Raw genomic sequence first — 26,009 nt, forward strand, 5'->3', positions numbered from 1 at the left:
AGCCAAAATCAAGAGTCGGATGCCTCATTGACTGAGCCACCAAGATGTCTCTAGAACCAGCCTTTTTTTTTTTTTTAATGTTTACTTTTGAGAGAGAGAGAGCGCGCGCGTGGGTGCGCAAGCGCAGGAGACACAGGATCTGAAGCAGCCTCCAGGCTCTGAGCTGTCAGCACAGAGCCCGACACGGGGTTCGAACTCAGGAACGGTGAGATCATGACCTGAGCCTAAGTCAGACAATTAACCAACTGAGCTACCCAGGTGCCCCACGAATCTGCTTTTTTTAATTAAAAATTTTTTTTAATGTAGAGAGAAAACCTTAGAAATTTAAATATTTTGCAGCCTAAACTTCAAGTAGAAAACTATTTGTGCTCTTCGGGGTTTTAAAGGTAAGCTTTAAAGGGGATTATATATTAAACATTGAAGGACAAAAGAAGTCTTAGGTCTTTGTCAGAAATTAACCAATCAGGATGGCCCTGAATTATATAGAATACATAAGAATAGTAACCAAAGTGACACTCCTTTCCACCTGTTACTTACTTCCACCTGTTACCCAAATTTCTTTTGATTTCCCCCTTCATTTAGAAAATACTCCTAAATGTGAAGATAGAAGGGAAAGAGGTAGAGTAGAAGTTACAGCCTATTCCATTAATTTTGTGATTATATTTTTTTCCCTCAATGTTTTTAAGTGGCATTTACCAGTATGGGTAAGATTAATTGTTATAATACAAACCAATTTTCAAATTGGTTTTTAAATTGAGCTATAATGTATAAAATCTTATGATAATGCTCAGATCTGACTATATGCAAGTGCCGTTTTCATACCCATACCAATTGTCTTGTAATAATGGAAAATGCATCCTCTGCGTGGTGTTTGCAAGTTAATGCTGTTTTAGAAATCATCCCAGTATATCTAGTGGCTTTTCTGGGTGTCTTTGTTTCATTATTGATTATAATTTTATTTTGAAATTTTAGTTTAAAGGGATGGGGTAAGTCCTTTCAAATTCTTAGTTAGGAGTTTCGATGGAGGATAGGGATGAATGAATAAGGAAGAGTGTTAGAATGAGTGATAGTAAGGAAGTTACAATAATTAATCAAGGACATACTGCAAAAATAACCCAGGATCTAATATAAAATGAAGGAGACAAAACATTACAAAAAGAGTGCCTTAAAAACTTACCAGGGAGTGTTCACAAATACAAACAAATATGCATAGTTAATAAAAAAGAAGTGATCATGCAGATGGCTTCAGTGTGGCATAAAGCGCATGAGCCATATACCTCTTACGAAGGGAAGTAAAGCTGTCTTCCAGTGCTTACTGCTTTTTCGTTCTACCATTTCCTTTTTCCTCTACTGTATTTTCATTCGCTCTTTTTTATTCTCCCTTACTCTACCAGTTTTCTGAAATTCAGTCCCTTCTCCAGGATGAGACTTTCTTTTCTACCTGGCATACATAGAACTTTAACCCATTGCTTTATAATGTGCAGTGTCTCTCGTTAACCATGAGAGAAACTCTCAACTCTCAAAAACAAGTTTTTGGATTTTTGTGGTTTTGTTTCTTACATTAAAGATTTTAAACATAGAATAATTTAAGTTTGACAGAATGTCACTAGAATGGATTTTTGTCTCTTGTTCATTGTTCTATCCCTGGTCTCTAGAACAGTACAAAGAAAATGCTCAATAAATCTTTGTTGAATAAATGACTAAAAAATTAGACTTACAAGTTTTTTTTAAAAAATTTTATTTTTTTAAGTAATCTCTATGCCCAACGTGGGGCTTGAACTCACAACCCTGAGATCAAGAGTTGCATGATCTTCCAACTAAGCCAGCCAGGTACCCCTAGACTTAGACATTTTTTTTAACTTTTTTTTTTTAATGTTTATTTCTTTATTTTGAGAGAGAGAGAGAGAGAACATGAGCAGGGGAGGGACAGAGAAAGAGAGGGAGAGAAGAAATCCCAAGCAGGGCTCCACACTCAGCATCGAGCCTGATGTGGTACTCAATCCCATGACCTTGAGATCATGACCTAAGCTGGAATCAAGATTTGGATTCTTTTTTTTTTTTTTTTTAATTTTTTTTTTCAACGTTTATTTATTTTTGGGACAGAGAGAGACAGAGCATGAACGGGGGAGGTGCAGAGAGAGAGGGAGACACAGAATCAGAAACAGGCTCCAGGCTCTGAGCCATCAGCCCAGAGCCTGACGCGGGGCTCGAACTCCCGGACTGCAAGATCGTGACCTGGCTGAAGTCGGACGCTTAACCGACTGCGCCACCCAGGCGCCCCAAGATTTGGATTCTTAACCAACTGAGCCACCCAGACACCTCTGACTTAGAATTTTTTTAAAAAAATGTTTATTTTTGAGAGAGTGAGTGAGCAGCGGAGGGGCAGAGAGAGAAGGAGAGAGAGAATCTGAAGCAGGCGCTGCACTGTCAGTGCAGAGCCCCCTGCGGGACTTGAATTCACGAACTGTGAGATAATGACCTAAGTTGAAATCAAGAGTTGGACACTCAACCAGTGACTGAGCCACCCAGGTGCCCCTAGACTTAGAAATTTTTTAACATCATTTATTTAAAAAAACACTTTAGCGAAGAACTTTATAACCTCTGTGGTAGAGCAGTAATATGAAAACAGCGATTCTCAGGGAGAAAGAAACTTTTTTTGTCCTGCTCCCCCTTAATCTCTTCTCCCTGTTGCCTTCTGACAATATGAGAATCTCTGCTACTGAGACCTACTGAATGAGACTGAAATTAGTATAAATAGTTCTAAGGAGAGCTGAAGTAAATGGGAGATGTACATTGGTAGGGTGAAAGGGAGAAGGAAATTACAGGTTCAAAGGATGGGAGTAAGATGGATATTTGAACAAAATATCAAGTTAGTTATTAGCTAGAGTGCCAGGGCCAATTGGAAGGACAGAGAAAGTGTTAATGTAGGCAGTAGGGAAAGATCAGATCAATAGAGTGCTTGGGTTTACAGTAGATAGAGGGAGCCATTATGAATTATTGGCGAGAGTGACACGATAGTAAGGTGAACACAATTATTCTACTTAGTTGCTCTTCATAAAATGAATGGATTATAGCTTGTGGTGAAGGAACATTGGGAACAGTGAACAAAGTCAGGAGATTGTTGTAGTAGTTGAAAGCAGCGTAGCTATTTTGGTTGGTGTGTTATCCAGTGATGCCTTTAGCAGATACCCTTCTTTGAAGTCTCATGTCTCCACATTATGACCTAGGGATGGATGGAGGGAGGCAGGGCACTTAAAAAGCAATAGGCCAGTATTCCAGTACCTACTTCTCTGCTTTCTAAATTCATGATCATGAATAAATACTTCAATTTTTCCTGGGTATCAGTCACCTTAATTGTAAAAATGAGGAAATAATGACCTGAAAGCAGGATCTAGACCAGATGGTTTTTTGGAGTCGTTTTCATTGCACACTTCTTATATCAATGATAGGGAGTGTGAGCAATAAATGCCATGTTTTGTTTCCTAATATTAATTTCTACAACTAGGGTATTTTAAGAATAAAAAGGTCCTGGGCACCTGGGTGGCTCAGTTGGTTGGGCATCCGACTTCAGCTCAGGTCATGATCTTGCTGTTCATGAGTTCGAGCCCCACGTCAGGCTCTGTGCTGATAGCTCAGAGCCTGGAGCCTGCTTCGGATTCTGTGTCTCCCTCTCTCTCTGTCCCTCCCCTGCTTATGCTCTGTCTCCTCTCTCTCTCTTTTTGAAAATAAACATTAAAAAAAAAGAATAAAAAAGTCCCATGATACTAAATATTTCAAAAGTTATAATTTCAAGTTTAATATTATGTGTATTGACTGCTATATTTTAAAATATGTATTCCTGTTTTTACATATGATCAGGTGTTTAGTTTTTTTAGTACTATTAGATTGTAATAGCACCCAAGTTGATGGACCAAACCTCCGGTGGGGATACATTTAGAGAAACTTGAAGCATGTAAAAATTCTTTTAAAAGATATATTATTTTATAAGATTATAGGAGCAGTAATACTGATAGTGTTTAATTAATGTTACTAAAAATCATTTCTGCTCTTTTTTGCTACTGAATACACTGTGTATATTTATACTCACACATATCTTTCTGTTTAGGAGGTTTTAATACCAGTAAGTTTTTTGGGTTCTTTCTCTTTTTCTCTTTCTTTCTCTTTTTCCATCCTTGTCTCTCTTCCTTTGTTGTTTTCCCTTCTGTTTGAGTTGCCCCCCCTCCCCGCTCCCCAATCCATCTGGAAAGATGAAGAGGCAGCTGCTATGGTAACTATGCATTTCGGTTAATGAATAGCAGACTAACAAGATACATAAAACATATGCAAACTGTGCAGAGTTGGTCGCTGTCAAAGCTGTGGGGGTATGATACTTTCTCTTTTCCTCCTCCCCACCTTCTAAAAAACACCAACTTTTCTCTTGTATTTTGTTTTCTAATTTACCATTCCTAATAATGAAATGCTACCATGAAGGGTTCCTTTTGCTGCTTAGTCTGTGCAGTATTTCACCCTGTGGTGAATTTATGGGAGATGGGTTGAGGTGTAGAGAGAAAAAGAATTGATTATTGGATTAAGAAGTAGATTTCCTTTGGACTCCTACGTAAAAGAACAGAGAAAAAATTTTCACTAGATATTTGTTTCTTTGATCTGTAACCTCCTTTCTTTCCCCTTGCCTTTTGGCCACTAGTGCCCCTTTTGAGGTTCTCTCTGGGGTTAGAACTTGTAAGTAGTATGTTTCTTGAATATGTTTCTATCATAAAGGCCAGCTGCAACTGGAGTATTACATTCAGCCAAGCTTTGAAAATTCCTGTAATCTGTGCCATCCTGTCTCATACTGTCCCATCTCATAGTTGTCCTCTCTCTGCAGTGCTCTATGCCCAGGTCTCTGTGGCTGGGCTGCTCCAGCCTGGCGGACAGCATGCCTTCGCTGCGATGCCTGTATAACCCAGGGACTGGCGCACTCACAGCTTTCCAGGTACTTTCTCTGTCTCTGTGGGTTATTTGCGGGCATTAGTGTGTATGTCTGATTCATTAGCGTGTCCTCGTTCTTTCTTGTGCTCTACTTATGTTCACTTTCTCTCCTTCATATTGCCTGTATTTCACATCACTCAGTACTCTTTTAATTATTATTTTTTAATGTAGACTCAGACTATTCCACTCTTAAGACAATTTTATTATCGTGATTGGTTTGCCAGAATTGACATAGCACAACTTGACTGTTTTCATATCTAGTGGAAGTATGATAGTGAATTTTAAAGTAATTTCAACAAATAGTGTTTATTATGTAATGTTTATTCTGGACCTACATAAAGCCAATTAATGTAATTGATTAATTAATTATAGCCAGTTGCCTGAACACGTTGTGTTTTTCTTATGATTACTAAAAATAAAAAGTGCTCTGTTCAGAGTGTCTCCTGGTTGCTATACAGCTATATATATATTTTGGGGTAAGATCTGTGTTTATTTATTTCTTGACTAACAAGTCTAGTTTCAAGGTGAAAAGGCCTTTTAAAGACCTTTGAGTAGAATATTTAGCTTGAAACAGTCCAGCTTGGCTTGCATGAACTGGCAGATTCTAGTTCCCTTCAGCCTTTCTTAGAGAATAGCAGAACAGTTCTAGGATGTGAAAGAAATCTATAGAGAGAATGAAAAATTTGTAGAGAAAAATGTAAGAAAGCACTTGATGCTCGTAGCTTACAAATCTGGGTACTATATATTTTCTTGGTAGAAATGTTATCTATCCACCTCAGGTATTTGCAGTTTGTGTTTAGCATTTGATAGCAATACACAACAAGTTAGCTTTTGGTTTGTTTTTTAACCTTTGTAGCTCATATTCTATTTAGAAGAATTTCAAAGGCAAGCTATAAGTAGGCATCAGAATGCGTAGACTATCATCTTAGTTAGAAGAGACAAAGTTAAGTGTTCCACATTTTGGACTGTGCTGACAATTGCTAGTCTTTAATGATACAATTTTAGTGGTGATAATGCTAGATATTTGTATTTGTTCTTTGCAAAATAGAATATTAAACTTCCTTTGCTTGTCTTAGGAGATACAATATAGGAAAGTGCATAGGCCTTAAAATTAGTTAGATCAGGGCTTACATACTGTCTTTGTCACTAGTATGGTCTTGAGCAAGCCATTTCACTCTAATCCTTGTGTTCCTCACCTGTAAACAGAGACTGCAGTAAAGGCATGCAGTAAATGGTTGCTGTTTTTATCATCTTCATCTTCATTATTATTAACATTACCGCTATTACTGTTAGAGAATGCTACTTTCCTATCAATTTATTTCAATATTCAATATTGTAAATTTTTTTTACTACATGTCATATTGATAAAGTTTCTGCTCTCGAGGAACTCCTGGTCTAACCTGTGGGTTTTTAATCTTGTTTGGGTTGTAATAAGTTTAGCCAAACTCCAAACTCAAAGAGAATAGTCACTGCAAGACTGCCCTCATTTCAGACACCAGTTGCAAGTTTAGGAGTCCCCTTGACCACATTCATGCTTGAGAATTCACTAAAAAGGACTCACAGAACTCACTGAAAGCTCTTAGAATTTATTACAGGGTGAGGAGACAGGTTAAAATTAACCAAAGGAAAGAGACACATAGGGCAGATTCAAGAGGGGACCAAATATAGAACTTCCTGTCATCATCTCCATGGATTCAGGAATGGTGTTACTGCCTCCTGGCCACAGTATATGACAGTACAACACAGGGTATTACCAGCTAGGGAAATTTACCCAAGTCTTTGGTGTCTACAGTTTTGTTGGGGCTCAATTACAAACTGCCTGCATGGCTGACTGTTAGTCTCTAGCCCCTCCTGTAGGTCACACTAATGCTTTTTGCCTCAGTTTCCTCTCCGGATAGGAATTGATAAAGTATGGTTCAGAGCCCCCACTCTAAATCCCATTTGTCCAATGGCCAGAAGCCGCAGGAAGAAAGACACTTCTGTTAGGTAAGAAGTTCCAGAAGCCTAGATACCACTTCCCGATAGCCAAAGGAAAAGGCCATGCCTATCTTTGGTAAGGTTAATCCTTCACTACACAGGTGTTACAGACTACTTTGAGAATCTAATGAGCACTATTGACCTTGGGAAAAACTGCATATGGCACATAGGCAAAATTTTATTTAATAGTTATGTGTATGATTATTATATTTATATTAAATCACATAACTCTCAAAGTATTAACTCCCAAACTGAAAAATCCTATCACAGAAATATAGAGGAGCTGTAAGAATATAAAAGAGGAACTTGATCTAACCTGAGGGTGAGGGTAAGGAAAATCAGGTAATGTTTGATTGAGTTAAGGTCTAAAGGGTGAGTAGCAATTAACTACGCAAAAGAGGGGAGGGGAACACATTTCAGGCTTAAGGAAGAGGCAATGCAAAGGCTCTGGGGACTGGTGGAGCTTGTTGCATGTAAGCCCTCTACTGAAAAAACACTATTATTTTAGAGAATGAGGAGAATGGAGCTAGGAAAGACTGGGAAGTTTGATCACACAGGATTTGTGGGCCAAGTTAGTCTTGATGCTAAGAAGAGCAGTAAGCTGTCGAAAGGACTTAAACACAAGTTTTGATTTCCATTTAGATGTATTAACTCTAGCTATCACAAGGATGATTTCAGTAATTGAAGAGACAGATTGTGGTCGTTTGGTTTTGGTCTGGAACTCCTTTGCATTCTAAAAAATTATTGAGGCCAGCAGAATGCTTTTGTTTATGTGGGTTATATGTACTGATAGTCACTATTTGAAATCAGAACTGAGAAAAAATTTAAGTATTAACTTATTAAAGTATTTGTAATAAATCCGTTACATGCTAGTGCAAATAATGTCTGGATTAATGAAAGGCAGCTGGATTCTCATTTCTGTTTCTGCAATTTGTTGTGTTGTGGTGTTTTGGTCGAAATATATGAAGTATCCAGCCTTATACAGATATATAGTTTAAAAAGAGAGGGGTGCTTTAATACCCTTTTCAGTTAGTAATTTCTTTATTATTTTTTTATTTTTTTTCTTTGTTTTTGTTTTTGACAGAGAGCGAGCAGGGGAGGGGCAGAGAGAGAGAGAGGGAAACCCAAAATCCGCAGCAGGCTGTAGGCTCTGTGCTGACTCATGGATCATGAGATCATGACCTGAGCTGAAGTCAGACGCTTTACCAACTGAGCCACCCAGGCACCCCAGTTAGTTGTAATTTCTTAAAGACGAGTTACAGTATAGAATCTGAAACGTACACACTTTTTGTGTTCTGTTACATTAAGATGCATTGGTCTCAATCTTTTCAACAAATCATGCTGGAACAATTGGACATCTATGTGCAAAATAATGAACCTCGACTGTTACATTGCACCATATATAAAAATTAACTCAAATTGGATCATAGACCTATATATAAGCTAAAATTACAAAACTAATAGGAAAAAGTGAGGGAGAAAAAAGTCATTGTGACTTTGGGTTGGGCAAACACAGTGAGATACTACTGCATTATTACCACATGCCTCTTCTCACCCTGGATGTAGGGATTGGGAATTCAGTAGACCCTAGGTTTAGACCCACATCCTAGTTTAATATGAGCGATGTTGGGCTAGAAAATTCCTTGAAAGCAGAAGCAATCTTTTGTATTTATCAGTTGACCTTCACAGTGTTCTGTAGAGTGATTTTTAGTATTTGGGGGGATGATTTGAACTATATTAGACAGTGTTAAATAACATGCGATTAAAAATCGTGTAAGTTAGGGGCACCTGGGTGGCTCAGTCGGTTAAGCCTCCAACTTCAGCTCAGGTCCTGATCTCACAGTTCATGAATTCGAGCCCCCTGTTGGGCTATGTGCTGACAGCTCAGAGCCTGAAGCCAGCTTCAGATTCTGTGTCTTCCTTTCTCTCTGCCCATCCCCTGTTCATTCATTTTCCCTTTCCCTCCCTCTCTCTGTCTCAAAAAATAAATAAACATTAAAAAAAATTTTTTTAAAGCATATAAGTTAAAATCATCTGACTTGCACACCAAGATACCAAAAAAATTCAAATTTTCATTTTATCTAAAGCAGTCTTGAATCTCAGGTCAGGTAGGAAAGAATTCTGCAATTTACTGTCACTCTCAGGACTTTCTCTATTTGGTCTTTTTCTTTTTTGTTTTTTAAGATTTTATTTTTTAAGTAATCTCTACCCCCAACATGGAGCTGGAACTCACAACCCCGAGATGAAAACTCACATGTTATACTGACTGAGCCAGCCAGGCGTCCCTTTCTGTTAGCTCTTAATTAAAAATCAACAAATACCTATTTAAAAAATATTTTTAGTCTCCTTGTAAGTTACCACTTCTAGAATATAATTGGAGGGATGTTGATTTAGTGATTTTGCTGGAAAAATCAGGAATAAATTGGGTGTATGGACCTTGAAGTATATTGCAGGAGTGAAATTGTGTGGCACAGGCAGAAAAGAGGTGCTTAAGAAACATTTTAGAAAAGCAGGCCAAAGGCTATTTTGTAGTGTTGTGGTTATGAGCTTGGGCCTTGGTGCCAGACTGCTTGAGACTTGTGCTTGGCTCTGTCTGTGTGTGACCTTGGGCAAGTGCTTGACCTCTCTGTACCTCAGTTTTTTAAATCTGTAAAATGGGGATAATAATAGTACTTATCTCATACAGTTGTTAACATTAAATGAGTTATGTTAAGTCCTTAGAACAGTGTCTGGCACATGAATGAGTTTTATATTATTGGGAAAATGTACAGAAGAATAGGTTTGGAGACTTTCAGCAAACACTGTTTTCACCTTGTTATAAAGCAATATACTGTTCAATAAATTCTTATTTTTTTTTCATTCCTTATGCCCAATTTTGTATCATAGGGAGCCTACTCTTGGTTCAGGTATTGATGAAAAAATTTTGCTTTTCTCAATATTACTGTAGGTGTGAATGTTTATTTTTCTTATTATGTCTTACATAGCAAAAATGGAAGACATGAGCTTATATACCAGTTTTATTCTATTAATTCAATAATTCTATGACAGGGTCAGTGTGCACAGATGCTCAATATTACTGGCTGACAAATTAGCAAGATGCAGGATTTAAGCCTTTTCTGTTCCTACTAGAATAAAACAATCCTAGTACATTTACATCTTTCTGGTTTGGGTTTTATTTTACTTATTTAGATTTTTATTAATGTAAAATTTACGCACAAATCTGAAGTGTACTGAGTTTGACATTTATACGTTTATGTAACCTCATTCTCAAGACATAGAATATTTGCATAACCTGAGAAAGTTTCTTTGTATCCCTTTCCAGTTAGTACTCATCCCCCCTATGCAATTACTGTTCTGATTTGCCACTAAGATTGTTTTTTTCCTGTTCTTCAGCTTCATATAAATGCACTCATATAGCATACATTGTTTTGTGTCTTTTTTCTTTTGACCAATATGTTTTTGACATTTGTCCATTTTGTTGTTTATCAGTAATTTATTCTTTTTTATTGCTGAATATGTTCTATTATATTATTGTACCACAATTTATCTGTTTATTGATAGACATTTAGATTATTTCCATTTTTTGACTACTATGTATAAAGCTACTGTATACAGTTTGTACAAGTCTTTTTGTGGACATGTGTCTTTATTTCTCTTGGTAAGTGCCTAAGAATGTAATTGCTGGGTCGGGACACCTGGGTGACTCAGTTTGTTCAGTGTCAAACTTCAGCTCAGGTCATGATCTCGCGGTTCATGAGTTCAGACCCCACATCGGGCTCACTGCTGTCAGCCTGTTAGCACAGAGCCCATTTGGGATCCTCTGTCCCCTTCTCTCTACCCCTCCCTCACCTGCGCTCTCCCAAAAATAAATAAATATTTCTAAAAAAAGAATGTAATTGCTGTGTCATAAAATAAAGCATATTTTTAACTTTAAAAGAGACAGTCAAATGGAAACAGCCCAACTGTCCATCAACTGATGAATGGATAAAGAAGATACGGTATGTATGTGTATATATGTGTGTGTGTGTGTGCGTGAGTGTGCGCGCACACACACACACAATGGAATATTACTCAACCATAAAAAAGAATGAAATCTTGCCATTTGCAGTGATGTGGATGGAGCTAAAGGCTAGAGAGTATTATGCTAAGCAAACTAAGTCAGAGAAAGACAAATACCATATGATTTCACTCATGTGGAATTTAAGAAACAAACGAACAAAGCAGCAAGAAAAAGAGAGAGAGGCTAACCAAGAAACAGACTCTTAAGTATACAAAGAGAACAAACTGATGGTTACCAGAGGGGAAGTGGATGTGGGAGATGGGTTGAATAGGTGATGGGGATTAAGGAGTGGTGTATGGAAATGTTGAATCACCATTACATCTGAAACTAATATTACAATGTATGTTAACTAACTGGAATTTAAATTTTAAAACTTAAGAAGAGAGACAGCCAAGTGTTTCTTCAAAGTGATTATCCTCGAAGGAATACTCATTTTACTAATATTGCCAAATGTGTGTAACGAAGTGAGTTGGTAATAGCTTCATGATATTTTTTTTTCTTTGAAATTATGTCATTTCTTTAGTAAGTTTGAAGTACCTTCAAAGTCAAAATTCAATGACAACAGAAGAAGAAGAGCCTTGGAGTCATTATTTAGTTTGTTGGGTTATCTTCAGTAACTCATATGGAAATGGCAACATTGAGATGGTTTGATTATTAACATTTCACATCACACATTTTAAACTAGTCACAGAAAAGATTGTGAAAATATTGTTTAAATGGATTCTATGAGGACATGGTTAATTTGAACATATTTTCATTTTCATCATTACATTGGTTTGTCCTGGAAAGTATATGGATAATTAAGAGGATTTCTGTTGATTAACAGTGGATGTATTTCGTGGAATCGTTTGCTCATCCTCAGCAAGTGGTGATCTTATGATCTGATATTAAATGAAAATGAGCAGTAGAAAGAAAGTGCTTAAAAATAACTGAGTAATTAAGATTCTTTATTTTCTTTAGACATTGAAAGAGAAGAGGAATTGTAACATTAAGAATATAACTAGATTTATATGACCTTACAGTATTTCAGGTGTCAAGTATAGCTATGATATTTTAGGGAAATCTTGAGCTAAATGTACCATTATAATATTTTAATATCAGTAACAGTCTCTTGTCAAAGGTTGAAATTGTTTGGGGTTGACTTTAGGAGAGACAGTGTATTTTATTGTTTAAGAATATTTAGAGGTCTGGGGCACGTGGGTAACTCAATTGGTTGGGTGACTGACTTCAGCTCGGGTCATGATCTCACTGTTCATGGGTTGGAGTCCCGCGTCTGGCTCTGTGCTGACAGCTGAGAGCCTGGAGCCTGCTTCGGATTCTGTGTCTTCCTATCTCTCTCTGCCCCTTCCCCACTCGCACCCTGTCTCTCAAAAATAAATAAACGTTAAAAAAAAAAAAAAAAGAATATTTAGAGATCCACTAAATCTTACCATCTACCATGGAACAATACTAGGAAAATTAAGCATTTTTCAAAATGTCCGTGTGTATGTATATGTATGTATGGAAGACTTCATTTTATAGTTGAGGTTAAATGGCAATATGGATTATCACCCTGAATGTAAACTGACATTCAAATCTGACCAGAAAATAACACCATAAGGAAAATTTTCCCATGACAAAAATGCTTACTAGTCCTAGGTGATGGCCTCCTCCACAGCATTGTATATGGATAATCTCAGTACAGCATAATTTCTGTATAATAAAGAATTTGGTTCTTTTTGTGCATATGTTGACATTTGACCTATGTTTATCCCAGCCATAGTCTTTGCATTAGGAGTTAGCATGTAGTGGCAAATAAAAAATGCTTTTATTTTGTGTGTGTGTGTGGCAGGGGTGGGGAGACACACATTTCCCCCTACTTATAAGACCAAATTATTGTTTGTTGTAGAACATATAAATTATTTGGTAAATATATAAACAAGAAAATATCGCCCATAATCCTTGCACTGTAAGATAATCATATGTTAGCTTCCTTCAGTTTGGAATGACCTCCATTTGTGGATATATGCACACAGGCATGTCTTGCAAATGCAGTTTAGCTTTAAAATATTTTTTATTCCATTTTATTGTAAAATTATAAAATACAAAAATTAAAATTTTAATATTGTAGAAAATACAGACAAGTAGAAATAAGAAAGGAAATGGTTTTCTTTTAAATTTTTTTTTTTTTAATGTTTTATTTTTGAGAGAGAGAGAGACAACATGAGCAGGGGAGGGACAGAGAGAGGGAGACACAGAATCTGAAGACAGGCTCCAGGCTCTGAGCTAGCTGTCAGCACAGAGCAGAAAGGAAGTGAAATGTTTTTGTTTTTGTTTTTAATTTTTTAAATTTTTATTTACATCCAAATTAGTTAGCATATAGTGCAACAATGATTTCAGGAGTAGATTTCCTTAATGCCCCTTACCCATTTAGCCCATCCCCCCTCCCCAAATCCCTCCAGTAACCCTGTTTGTTCTCCATATTTATGAGTCTCTTATGTTTTGTCCCCCTCCCTGGTTTTATATTATTTTTGCTTCCCTTTCCTTGTGTTCATCTGTTCTGTGTCTTAAAGTCCTCATATGAGTGAAGTTATATGATATTTGTCTTTCTCTGACTAATTTTGCTTAGCATAATACCCTCTAGTTCCATCCATGTTCCATCTTGCAAGTGGCAAGATTTCATTCTTTTTGATTGTTGAGTAATACTCCTTTGTATATGTATACCACATCTTCTTTATCCATCCATCCATTGATGGACATTTGGGCTCTTTGCATACTTTGACTATTGTTGATAGTGCTGCTATAAACATTGGGGTGCATGTGCCCCTTCGAAACAGCACACCTGTGTCCCTTGGATAAATACCTAGTAGTGCAATTGCTGGGTCATAGGGTAGTTCTATTTTTAGTTTTTTGAGGAATCTCCATACTGTATTCCAGAGAAGCTGCACCAGTTTGCATTCCCACCAGCAGGGCAAAAGAGATCTTTCTCCGCATCCTCGCCAACATCTGTTGTTGCCTGAGTTGTTAATGTTAGCCATTCTGACAGGTGTGAGGTGGTATCTCATTGTGGTTTTGATTTTTATTTCCCTGATGATGAGTGATGTTGAGCATTTTTTCATGTGCCGATCAGCCATCTGGATATCTTTTTTGGAGAAGTGTACTATTCATGTCTTTTGCCCATTTCTTTACTAGATTATTTGTTTTTTGGGTGTTGAGTTTGATACGTTCTTTATAGATTTTGGATACTAACCCTTTATGTGATATGTCATTTGCAAATATCTTCTCCCATTCTGTTGGTTGCCTCTTAGTTTTGCTGATTGTTTCCTTCACTCTGCAGAAGCTTTTTATTTTGATGAGGTCCCAATAGTTCATTTTTGCTTTTGTTTCCCTTGCCTCCAGAGACATGTTGAGTAAGAAGTTGCTGCGGCCAAGATCAAAGAGGTTTTTGCCTGCTTTTTCCTTGAGAATTTTGATGGCTTCTGGTCTTATATTTAGGTCTTTCATCCATTTTGAGTTTATTTTTGTGTGTGGTGTAAGAAAGTGGTTGAGGTTCATTTTTCTGCTTATCGCTGTCCAGTTTTCCCAGCACCACTTGCTGAAGAGACTGTCTTTATTCCATTGGATAGTCTTTCCTGCTTTGTCAAAGATTAGTTGGCCATACGTTTGTGGGTCTATTTCTGGGTTCTCTATTCTATTTCATTGGTTTGAGTGTCTGGTTTTGTGCCACAGAAAAGAAATGTTTTAAGTGTCCTTGTGGATATTACCACTTTATTGAAACTAATACTTTCCAGATTTTAACTATGTCATATTCTTGTTCAAATTCTACATTTATCAGCTGGTTACATTGATTTTGGTCAGTTTTTATCTCATGGCCAGTTGCTTACATGTTTGTAAGTTGAACGTAGTTTGAAGTTGGCTTAATTGATTGGCTTGCCACCACTTTCCTCTCATGTAATTCTTAGCCATTTCAAATTTACAGTTCTCCAAAAGTGCTGTGTTCTCTTCTATATACCCGTGTCTTTGCGTGTTCTGTTCTACCTGGAGAACCCTACAGAAAACACCTGTCCTCCCTAAGTAACTCCTACCTCCCACGTTTATCTACCTGACTACTTACTAATCTTCATGATTCAACTCAAGTAGTTTTACCTCTAGGATAAAGGTCCTCACTGATCTTTTCACCCTCCCCCTTAATCTTGTTGGAGCATCTGTACCCAGGGCATACAATGGATACCTCTGTCATAGCACTGATAAGCTTTTGCAGTTGTTCCCTCACTAGACTGAGTTTCTTGAGAGTAGGATTATGTTCATTTCATATTTTCAATGTCAAGTACAGTGCTTGAAACAAAGTATGTGCTTTAGGATTTTTTGCGGAACAAATGACTTAAATAATTTGAAGAAAACTATCAAATAACATATATAAAGTGGGAGAAGTGAAAGCATTGAATTGCCAGTGGTACCTACACATACATACACACTACTGTTGTGCATTCAGAAAGAAGTCATGATAATTAAACATTTCAAAGACCACACATTTACATGGAAAAAAGGAAAACACGCTGAATCTGATTTATGGGTAGTCTTCAAATTTTATACATTTGGCTTTCATACAACTCACACTATGATGATCCCCTCTGAATTGGATTTTGTATGCTGAATTTGGACTCTTGTTGATGAACAAATGCACATTTCCAGCTATTAAATAGTGGCACTGCCAATGCCAGCCAGTAAACAGTTTGGTTTCGATGATTCAACATCTTTATCAACACAGCAGTGTATGTTTGAACAATTATTTGACTATTTTATTGAATTTATCCTTATTTTATGAAGAATAGACGCTGGGAAAATTAAAATAATGATAGTAGTGATAAACAACAGTCTAGAGAAGGTAGAATTCATCAAGCATACTGAAAGTGACCCTTCAGGCTTGATGAGGCACAAAATTAAAGTACATGTGCAAGATGTTGGAAATATATTATTGAAGATCATTTCTTAAAAATAAAGTATAATTATAGATTTTAAAACATTTTAGCTAACATTGGAATTTACTGTTCAGCTTCTACCCTTTTCAAAGTTTGTATGAATTTCACTAAGAAAAGGAGAGATAAACTGAGTTTGCTGCATTTTACTCTATCCTGGAAATAGGTTTTCTTGGAGGAATCATTAGGACTGATTTGTCTTTTTAAAAAAAAAATTTTTTTTTTTTTTAAATTTTTCAACATTTATTTATTTTTGGGACAGAGAGAGACAGAGCATGAACGGGGGAGGGGCAGAGAGAGAGGGAGACACAGAATCGGAAACAGGCTCCAGGCTCTGAGCCATCAGCCCAGAGCCGACGCGGGGCTCGAACTCACGGACCGCGAGATCGTGACCTGGCTGAAGTTGGACGCTTAACCGACTGCGCCACCCAGGCGCCCCCCAAATTTTTTTTTTTAATTTATTTTTGAGAGAGAGAGAGAGAGAGAAAGGAAGGGCGGGAGGGAGAGGTAGAGAGAGAGGGAGACACAGAATCCCAAACAGGCTCCAGGCTCTGAGCTGTCAGCACAGAGCTCGACGCGGGGCTCGAACTCACTCACAGACCGTGAGCTCTTGACCTGAGCTGAAGTCAGATGCTTAACCGACTGAGCTAGCCAGGTGCCCATGGATCGATTTGTCTTTTAAGATGCCCACTTTGGTTATTTAAATACTCCAGTTATTTCAAGTTTTGTTATAATAGATTCCTCCATTGCTGAGTATTTTGACATGCTTGTGATGCTGGTAATGTTCATTTACAGGCTAATGTGCAAAATTATCTAATGTTTAGAGTAAACCAAATCAAAATCATTTTATTGTGAGACAATCATTTCCTTTAAAAAATTTTTTTCCCTAATGGTTCTGAAAAAGTAAACTCTTCATAAAGTGGGCTTACCCTTTATGTTAAATAATGTTGGATTTTCCCTAATTGCTCTAAATTCAACATGACCTCTAATGGCAGAAGGGAGAGTACAGGTATGCCAAGGGGCCTGGGGTTGCCTCAGTGTAAGAAGCACAGACTGGAGGAAGGAATTGATGAAACCTTTAAGGGTGATGGGAGCCTCTGTGGATGTACTGTCCTTATCAGACAAATTCTTGCTATGGGCAGTTAAGACTCACCTGTATCCTCTGAAGAAGTATGTATTACTTTCTTTACATTCCAAGATTACCTTCTTGTTATTCTCCTTTTTGTGCTGAGTAGAGGCCATAGTATCACAGGAGTTCTTTCTGTGTTCTTCAGGAATCATTGTTGGTTGGTTTGTGACTGCCACAGCTATTTGTACCTTCTTTCACTATTCTGCTTTGTGTGGTAGTGTTTTATTGTCTTGCTGTCCTTCCTTGTGTTAGTTTCTAGACTTGGTATTTTATGTGGACTGTCAAGATATGCAGTCTTGGTACATAGGCAGCATTCAGGAAACTTTTTTGGTCATTTTTCATGAAGAGAGAAACCCAGGTTATTTATGACAGCCTCATGGTGGGGGGTGGAGGGGGGACCCATCTCTTTACTTGTTTAGCTGCATAGGCCTCTAAGAATTGCAATACTTTACTATTGGGAGGTGATACCCATGAGTTTTGTTTTTCCTAAGAGTGATGTTGAGTAGCTTTGAGATTTTCTATATTCTCTGTCCCAGCCCTCTGGAGACCAAGTCTGTTATATTTTGAAATAGTTATTTGGGTCTAGGATGTAGTACATCATTATGGAACAGCATGTTGCAGCGTACCTTCCCCTGTTGGGTTATCTGTCATCCGCCTTTTAAAGTTCTCAGGTGTACCATTCAAATCCTTAAGACCTTTGTTGCAAACCTAGTATCTGTGCCTTGATATGAATTAAATTGGAATTTTGTGTCCTGTAAAACTGACATTAAAAAAGAGTATATCCATTTTCTTATATGATCCTTCAGCAAAAAGTTCAGGTCTTAGCCTGATTTGGTTTAATTTTTTTGTGTTAGAGGTCATAAACAGAAAAGAAAGAGTAAAGAGATAAGTACTTGTTTTGTTTTCATGTTTCACACACACATGAATATAGAGAGAGCACTATTTCCAACTAGTAAATATAAAGCTTTCGTATAGCATGGAAAGTTTTATATTTGAATGAAAACACATGATCAGTTTTACTAAAAAATAGTTGCTATTGTTCATTGCAATTTCTACCCTTTGCATGAGCCGTGTTTTTTGGGGGGGAGTGCCTGTTTCTTAACATGTAATAAAACGTAAGGGAAATTTCTGGTATAATATTTGTATATTTCTCCTAGATTTTTAAATTGGCAGGTCATTAATTTTTTTAAGCATTTCAGTTGCAGCATAGTGCAGTCCTTTGGGGGGAATTGGTAAAATGAGGATAAAATGGGTACAGGATTCCAACAGCTTGAAAATAACACAGTATTTGACCAAAATCTCTTTTGTATTCCCTATTCTGGTTCTATTCCAGTAGTCCTGGAAATGTGCCTATGGACTATTTACAGTGAGATTATAAAACTGAATCATGATTTTGGCGAATAGAAGCCAGAGCATGTGGCTCCAGCACCCCAGCTGGCAGTAAGCTCTCCCTAGGTTTATGAATGTAGTTAGATGGCCCCCAACTGTTTACAAGACAGCAGAGGTGAGGTCTTTGATTGACAAGTCAGAAATGCATTATATCATTCTCTCTGCCAGTCTCTGGTTCATGCTGTTAAAAATGTCAGCCTCCAAGTTTGAATGGCAGCCTGAGGGCCTTAGAAGCTTTTTGTTTTCTGAGATGGAAACACAAATTGGATGTGTGCCTGAGCGCTTCATCCTGGGCTGTAATTTCATCTTTTAGCTAAGAACCACAAGGTACACGAGCAAAGCACCCTGTAAACAATAATACTGTGGAAAAAAAAATAAACAAGGTCGTGTTTCTGGTACGTTGATCCGATGGTGTCCTGACCTCTATCACGTTGAACATCTCCACTCTGATTGCTGTTCCCTTTGGCATTACAATGAGAGAAAGAGAGACTGACATAGGAGGAAAAGATTTAAAGTTGCAGTGTCGTTGCACATTCCTTGTATTGGCTATGAAATATTGAACTGTCAGAACGTGACACTTGGTTTTTTAAGCAACCTTTCTTGTTTGAGGTGTTTGCAGTTCATTCCTTTCTCCCCCATTTGTCTGCTCTCATTGATAGGGTTGGAGGTGGTTGCCTTAAATGCATGAAAAGGGACAATGTTAAAGAGAAGTGGTGCTGATGGAGCCAAATAAACAACACTGGAATAGAAGTGCCGCCTGTGAGGCATGGGCAAAAGCAGACTAAAGTTGGGTTAGCTCATTAATCTGGGGGTTTATGGAACACTGCATAAGGAAGTTTAGGAAGAATTGGTTTAGGTCTTGGTTCTATTTTTTTGGAGGCAGGAGGTTGGGAAGGCAGTAGCGGGTAAAGATAAGAGATGGGATAACATGGTTTGTTAAACTGATAGCCAACTACATAACAGTATTGTCAGTGAAGTCAGAATTAACGCAGCTATGTTATTTATTGCTCTAATTTATCCACTGTCTTTAGGAAGTGGTTCATTATGAAAGGCTTAGAAGTTCAGTAAGAAAAATAGCGTTTTTTAATGGGCAAAATTCATATTTATTGTAAGGTTGATGATGACTAGGTCATATGGAAAGAACCATTATGTTTGTATTAGTACAACTTAATGGCACATGAATAGAAAATCTTGGTTGCAAAAGCCAAACCATAGTTTTCTTGGTAAATATTTTCTAGTTGTAGAATGTGTTTTCTATTGCTATTTGTTTTAAGATGCTATTTGTTTATCTTAAAACAATAAATATTTTTTAAAAAATTTTTCTTCTTAAGAAAACAGCACTGTTAATAGATGTGTGCTGTTATCTTAATCCATTTTGGGGCATAGACCTTACCAGTAAAGTTTTAAGTGAGAATGATATTTTGTAATTCTTCTGGAGAATGAAAAAGTAGGAGTTTGTGTTGAAAGTACTTGAATTAACACTATTGGGGTGTGTGTGTGTGTGTGTGTGTGTGTGTGTGTGTGTGTGTGTGTGTGTGTTTTAACATTATCGATGGTTTTAAAGGACATTTGTTTCGCTTAGCTCTCTCCATCTACAAATGCGAAAGGCAGGAGAGCTGCTCTCTATCACGAATACATAGTGAAATGCACTGGAAAAATGGTGGTAATCATTTTGGACATTTCTTAATTCCCTCCTTTGAGGTCATGCTGGAAAGAGAGGAGATAATAATTGTAAAATAACGTCCTGCTCTCCTGTACCCAGAATTATGTTTTCACTTACAAAATACAGCGCAAGACCAAAGGGAGAAACATTGAGAATTAATTACTGTTGTTTTAAGTATTACTCTCTATTTTTAAAGCATAAATATTGATGTAGATATGCATTTCAGCTGTGATGTGAGAACCCACTCTCTTGACTCAGTTGGGACGGGGGGGTTTCAAAAATCATTCTCACAGAAATTGATTTCTCATTGTCTGATTTCTTGAGGATGAATAAAAACAAACCATTCTGTTCAATGTGGGAAGAATAAGAGTTATGCAAGCGCTTATCAAAGAAATAAGGCTATAAATATGTACATTTATGAAATCTCCTAAATCTTAACACAGAGAAAGTGTGCAGAATTTCCTCTCTTGTTATATTATTAGTGCATCAATTACTGTGAAAATGCCTCCGCCCATGGGCTTTTAAACAGTCACACCTCCATGATAATGATTAGCCTTACCACCTAAAGTCCAGGCTTGCCTCATGAGCAAAAATCAGTGTATTCATGGAATCTTAGAATTTCAGAATTGGGAGGGACATAGATGGACATTTTGTCACATAGAGGAATCCTTTATGAAATGTTTGTCATGGGGTCATGTAATCTCTCCTTGATCACGGCCATTATTGGCAAGCTGGACTTGTTGAGGCATCTTGTTTTCTTCTTCACTGTTGGTTCTATAAGAAGGGGGTTCCCTCAAGAAGGAGTCAAACTTTTTGTTCACCTAGTGATTAGAAGTCTACCTTTCATAGTAATATAAAGGAATTATTTTCATGTTTGTATATTTGTGTTTGAGGATGGCTATCATGTTGCTTATATTTTCCGTTCCCAGGGTGAATATTCTTGGTTCTGTTAGGGTTTCTTTGGAAAATATCAGTATTCATACCTGTCATTTTCATAACCTCCTATTTTGGTGGAGGGCGTTATCATTCTGGTTGTCTTTCCTTGTAAGTGCATTCCACCTTGACAGTGTCCTCATTACAATGTGGCATGCATAACTGGAGGTAGTGCTGCAAAAGTGTGTAATGGTGTAGTATACAGTGAAACATCTTGTTTTGAACGTGAAATTCAGAGTATGTAATTTAGTTATTGCCGCCTAAAACTGAAATACTTCTGTAGGGGAGGGGATAGAAAAATCTCTAGGAACTTAGCCTGGGTTTGTTTCCTCACCTTTTCTTTGAAGCCAGAAAAGCGTATGTAAGCACTTTGACAAATGACATAATGTAGTGGCATATCTGAGTGGTACAGGTATTTTAAACCTACTCCAGTTCCTGAAGATGGTGAACATCTGCTTAGAGGTATTGTAGAGCTCCACAATGCACTAATTGAATTACTCTTTTCTGGAGTTGCCGACTGCACTAATTGAATTAGAATCTGTGTGTGTGTGTGTGTGTGTGTGTGTGTGTGTGTGTGTGTAGTGTGTAACTGAGATAGTTCCAGTCTTACCGGGAGAGACTGTGGGAGATATGACTGATGGTGTGTACTGTGCTGCTATCTAATGGCAGCCTATGGAACTACTCCATGGTCTCCTGGGAAGAGAGAACACAGTCTTCTGATCTGGTGTGACCTCAGTCTAACCCCGTCCTGTTTAGTTCAAAAGGTCTCAGGATGTATTTTTGTAATTCTAAATCTAAGAAGGAAGAATGTGATTAATTTCTCCATTAAAAATTAAGATAGGTTTTATTAGGCATACAATTTTTTTATGACGTATTAAGTTGTAAATATTCAATTAAATTTAAGACTTCTCATCTCTAATTTAATGGGTGAAAACAGTTGCAAATGTACTGAGTCAGTGGATCATGTTCCTATTTTGCCTTCCATATGACACAAAAGAATTACCTTTTTGAAATGTGTTCGCATCACAGAAGGGAAGAGTGGCATAGGGTTTGGGTTCTTAACTAAAATCTCTTCCTGGTTGTCAAAATACCGATCAGTCAGTTTAGGAGTGTTAACACATTTTGTTATATGTGATTATGCTTTATAAAATTTTTAAAATTGTTATAGAGAAAAACATTTTAAGTATAGCAGTATCAGATCAAGTTCCACAAATGTCTGTTGCTCTAGTTAATCATTTAAAATTTAACTGTACCATAAATTTGGGCAAATTTGAAATTCTCAGAAGTGAAATAGGTAATTCTTTCCTTTTCCTAAAAAAATAATTGAATGATTTTTGTAAAACATCATGGAAAGTATAATTCTATACAGCTTTAAAAGCAAACACACTGAGTAGAACTCAGCATGAACTGTTCTTTTGATTCAGTTTAGCTCTAGGCATTCTAACTGTAAAATAGCCCCTACCAGAAAAATAAATATGTGTAATCCCCTGATTTGTAGAAAGTGTATGTGTGCATGTACCACTACTTTATGAATAGAGAATTGCTACTGGTTACCTTTCTGAGCATTTAAAATGATCTTTTAATTTTATTGTATGAAAGAGACAAAGTATTATAAAAGTTTTAATCTCTCCTATATAATCATCATTATTAAAATAAAAATATAAGTTTGAAATATTCTAATATTGTGTAGGCAAGTTTTTTATTGTAAGATGGAACTACATAGGGTTTTTGTACAAGTGGCTTTGATAAAAATGACTGAAGTATATGATGTGTGCTCTATATAGGCTGTAAGGGGAAAATGCATTTTGACATCATGTAGATCTAAAGCTTTAACAAACAATATTGCCATTCACAACTAGCCACAATCCCATTTAATTCATATATAGAGGGAGTACTTTCTGTGTGCCAGGTACTGTACAGAGAATTGGGCATAAATTAAGAGTCAGGCCCTGTCCTCAAGGAGCTTAGAGTCATTTATTAGACAGTTGTGGAGAACCTATGTACCAGGGCACTATGCATATAATTTGAGGCATTGCTACTGTGAGCAACCATTAGTTTAATGTATTTTTCCCTTTCATTGAGCTAGAGGCCTGGCATAATAGCAGCATCTGATGTTCACATCAGATATAACTCCTCTCAGCCAAAAGAGTGATATGCATATTTCAGACTAGTCTGTCTCTTTAATGGCTTTCCCTTCTTCCTTTAGACACCTTCCAAGGGAGCAGTATTATTTTTGGTAGTTTTACATACAGCTTAAAAAAGAGATGGGTAACATTTATTATAGTGCCTCCTGCTGGTAGAGCACAGATTTTCAATCCTTGTTTCCAGAGTTGGTAGTGCCCACTTGTGGTTTGGTAGTTAGGGCTTCTTCTAAGGCCACAAACGGGAAAGAGTCCATTGCATGCAAGGTATAAAATGCTTCTTTAAACAGTCTATTTCTAGAACCTAAATTGTCATGGGACCAGCTCTTCATATAAAAATTCATTGAAACCTGTTTTTCACAGAGTGTGGTAACTCCTTGCCATAGTGCTGTAGTGTTAAAATTCACATTGGCCAGGTTGTTCTGTAAATTAAACACTGACAGCTACCCTCAGGGGAACAGCCAATGTATTTATGATGATGTGCTGATTACACAAAATACACTGCAAGCAGAAAACAGCTGCAGAGAACAAACCTCTTAAAAAGAATACAATTACAAATAGCACCCTCAGTATTTCTAGTGGTGAGTGTAGAATACAGCATGCTAATGCAGGTTTCTTACTTAGTCTGCCTGAAAACAAAAAATCTGAAGGAGATAAGTTAAATTATGGTTGATTGCACATGCGGTGCCAACAGAGCAGTAAACAAATTTTGTTTCTGAAGAGTATAGGTACAAGTGTACAAATAGCAGGTGTATAGTAGCCTCCCCCCCCCCCCCTGCCCCCGCCCCCGCTTTTGGTAGTAGGTTTCTCATATACAGTAGGGCATGGCCTTGTTTTAAGCATTCTGGACACTTGAAGGATATTACACAATGAATGGGGCAGGAGAGTAAATTGTGTTTTAAAAAATCCAGGAGAAATGCAATATTTTGGGATTGTAGATATCAACATTTCTTTTGAGATGCGGCTCAGTATTTTCACTGTTATTAATAGCTTTGAAGATGTTTACCTTTGGAATTAGTAAGAGGAACCGTGACTCTGTATCTGTGGTAAGGTCTTTGTACTTTCTTAGATTCTCTTTTTTTCAAGAATATGGTGTTTTAGGATACCGGAATGGCTGGGCGATTACATATTTTTAGGAGAATCCACTTTCAAGCGTGTCCCCTTTCATCCCTGCATGTTCCTGGTTACATGCAGACAAGTAAGAAGAAGATAAGAAAAAAATAGTTTTCCTTGTTTGAGATTCTGTTACAGTTTAGGGTTAGTATCTATAAAATATTTTAGCTGCTGGGCATGGTAGCTTCTGTTTAAATCAGTAGAAAATATGTTGATCTTCCAAGACATAAATTTACTCAAGCCAACTCTAAGGTAGGGGGACATAGTGATTGGAAACAGTTCACTTCACCCGCCTGAAACTAAGAATCAACTTTTCAGTATATGGATCACTGGTATGTAATAATCGACTATTATTGGTCTGTCTGTTGGTCTCTTTTTAAATCAGTTTGGAACCTCCTGGAGTTATTTTCTTGCTCTGCTGACATCAATCCCATGTGGCAGAGGAGTTGTATATAACCGGTTTGGTTTAATCAATAGAATAATTGATAAACCAGATAAGATTTAAACTGATTATAGCCCCCAACAGAATTCCCCAGAGGCCTTGGACTCTCTTAATTTTGACATGTGTGTTGTGTACCCTGAGGATGAAGTGCAGTTTGAATTATCTGTTTTTATTTGCTTAATGACGGGGAGGGTGTTAAAGTCAAATGTTTAATTAACCCAGCAATGGGCTGCGTTGTCACTTACACACAGCTGATTGAGATATCTCATGGAGAATACTGAATAGGAATGATAATGTGGCACTGGGACGGAAGATTGCTTTTTCAATCCATTTGCTGGGTCACTGCTTTGAATGTCTTATTGGATGAAAGGCATTCAGCCTGGAGAAAAAATTCAGCATTTAAGTACATTTTGTTCTCTTTCCCCCCCAGCCCCCTCCCTGCCCAGAAGTTAACTAAAACAGATATGTTCTAGGTTTAATAAGCCATTCATGTACTAGTAAGAGATCAGGGTAGTCAGTAGCCTCAAGCTACATAATTTCCTGTGGAAACGGAAAAATTCTACTAGCCTCCAAGGTATTCTAAATGTGAGCTCTTTTGTCCCTCACATGCCTTGTTCCTTGCCATTATTGTGTAGTTGTCTTTGGTTTCTTGTCTCTTGCCTTTTTCTGTTGTGTTTGCTTGATATGCAGCTACTCTAAGGCCATGGACAGATCCTTTTCTCCTAAAGAAGCATATTCTTCTGTACATTTTTGCCATTTCATGCTGCTGGCTTCTATTCAGTTATATTTCTGATCAAATATTGTAGTAAGATTGTTGAACTATTTAGAAAGATGAAAATGTGAGGCATAGAGATTCTTCTTCCTTTTGTTACTTCTATTATATAAACAGTTGGTTCCCGGTATATTTCATTTTGTTGAGAGGCAGTTTGCTTTCTGTATGGACTAAAAAACTAGGCCAGGAAAGATTCTAATAGCCACACACCATCAAAAATGCAGTCCAGGCAATTGGAGTTTTAATGACTTGCTGCCCTGACTAGCTTTATAATCAAATGTGAAATTCTTTGGAGGCATACTGAGCAAAACTTTAAAAAAATTTTATCATGACTTTCCTTCTTTGTGGTTCTTATGTTTCTTCCTTCTATCCCCTAAAGATCTAAACCAGGAATTTACTAATTTTTTTTCTTTGCTTTAGTCATTTGTATTCCACAGAGCACAATAGGGAGAAGGATACAAGATTGA

At 37.2% G+C, this 26,009-nt stretch overlaps 1 protein-coding gene across 7 annotated transcripts in view; it reads left to right on the forward strand.

The window, feature by feature from the left end:
• BTRC (beta-transducin repeat containing E3 ubiquitin protein ligase) overlaps positions 1-26,009 on the forward strand; it is a 180,320-nt gene that overhangs the window by 57,866 nt on the left and 96,445 nt on the right. For 5 of the 7 annotated variants that reach the window (XM_019813740.3, XM_019813741.3, XM_003994340.6 and 2 more), the window contains exon 2: positions 4,865-4,972. The exons of the other annotated variants lie outside the window; for them this stretch is intronic. In XM_019813740.3, coding sequence (XP_019669299.1) covers positions 4,865-4,972 — 108 coding nt within the window. The remainder of the gene's footprint in view (positions 1-4,864; positions 4,973-26,009) is intronic. 7 annotated transcript variants of the gene reach the window in all.

This window comes from Felis catus, chromosome D2 (genome assembly GCF_018350175.1).
Source record: "Felis catus isolate Fca126 chromosome D2, F.catus_Fca126_mat1.0, whole genome shotgun sequence".
NCBI classification, from domain to species: Eukaryota; Metazoa; Chordata; class Mammalia; order Carnivora; family Felidae; genus Felis; species Felis catus.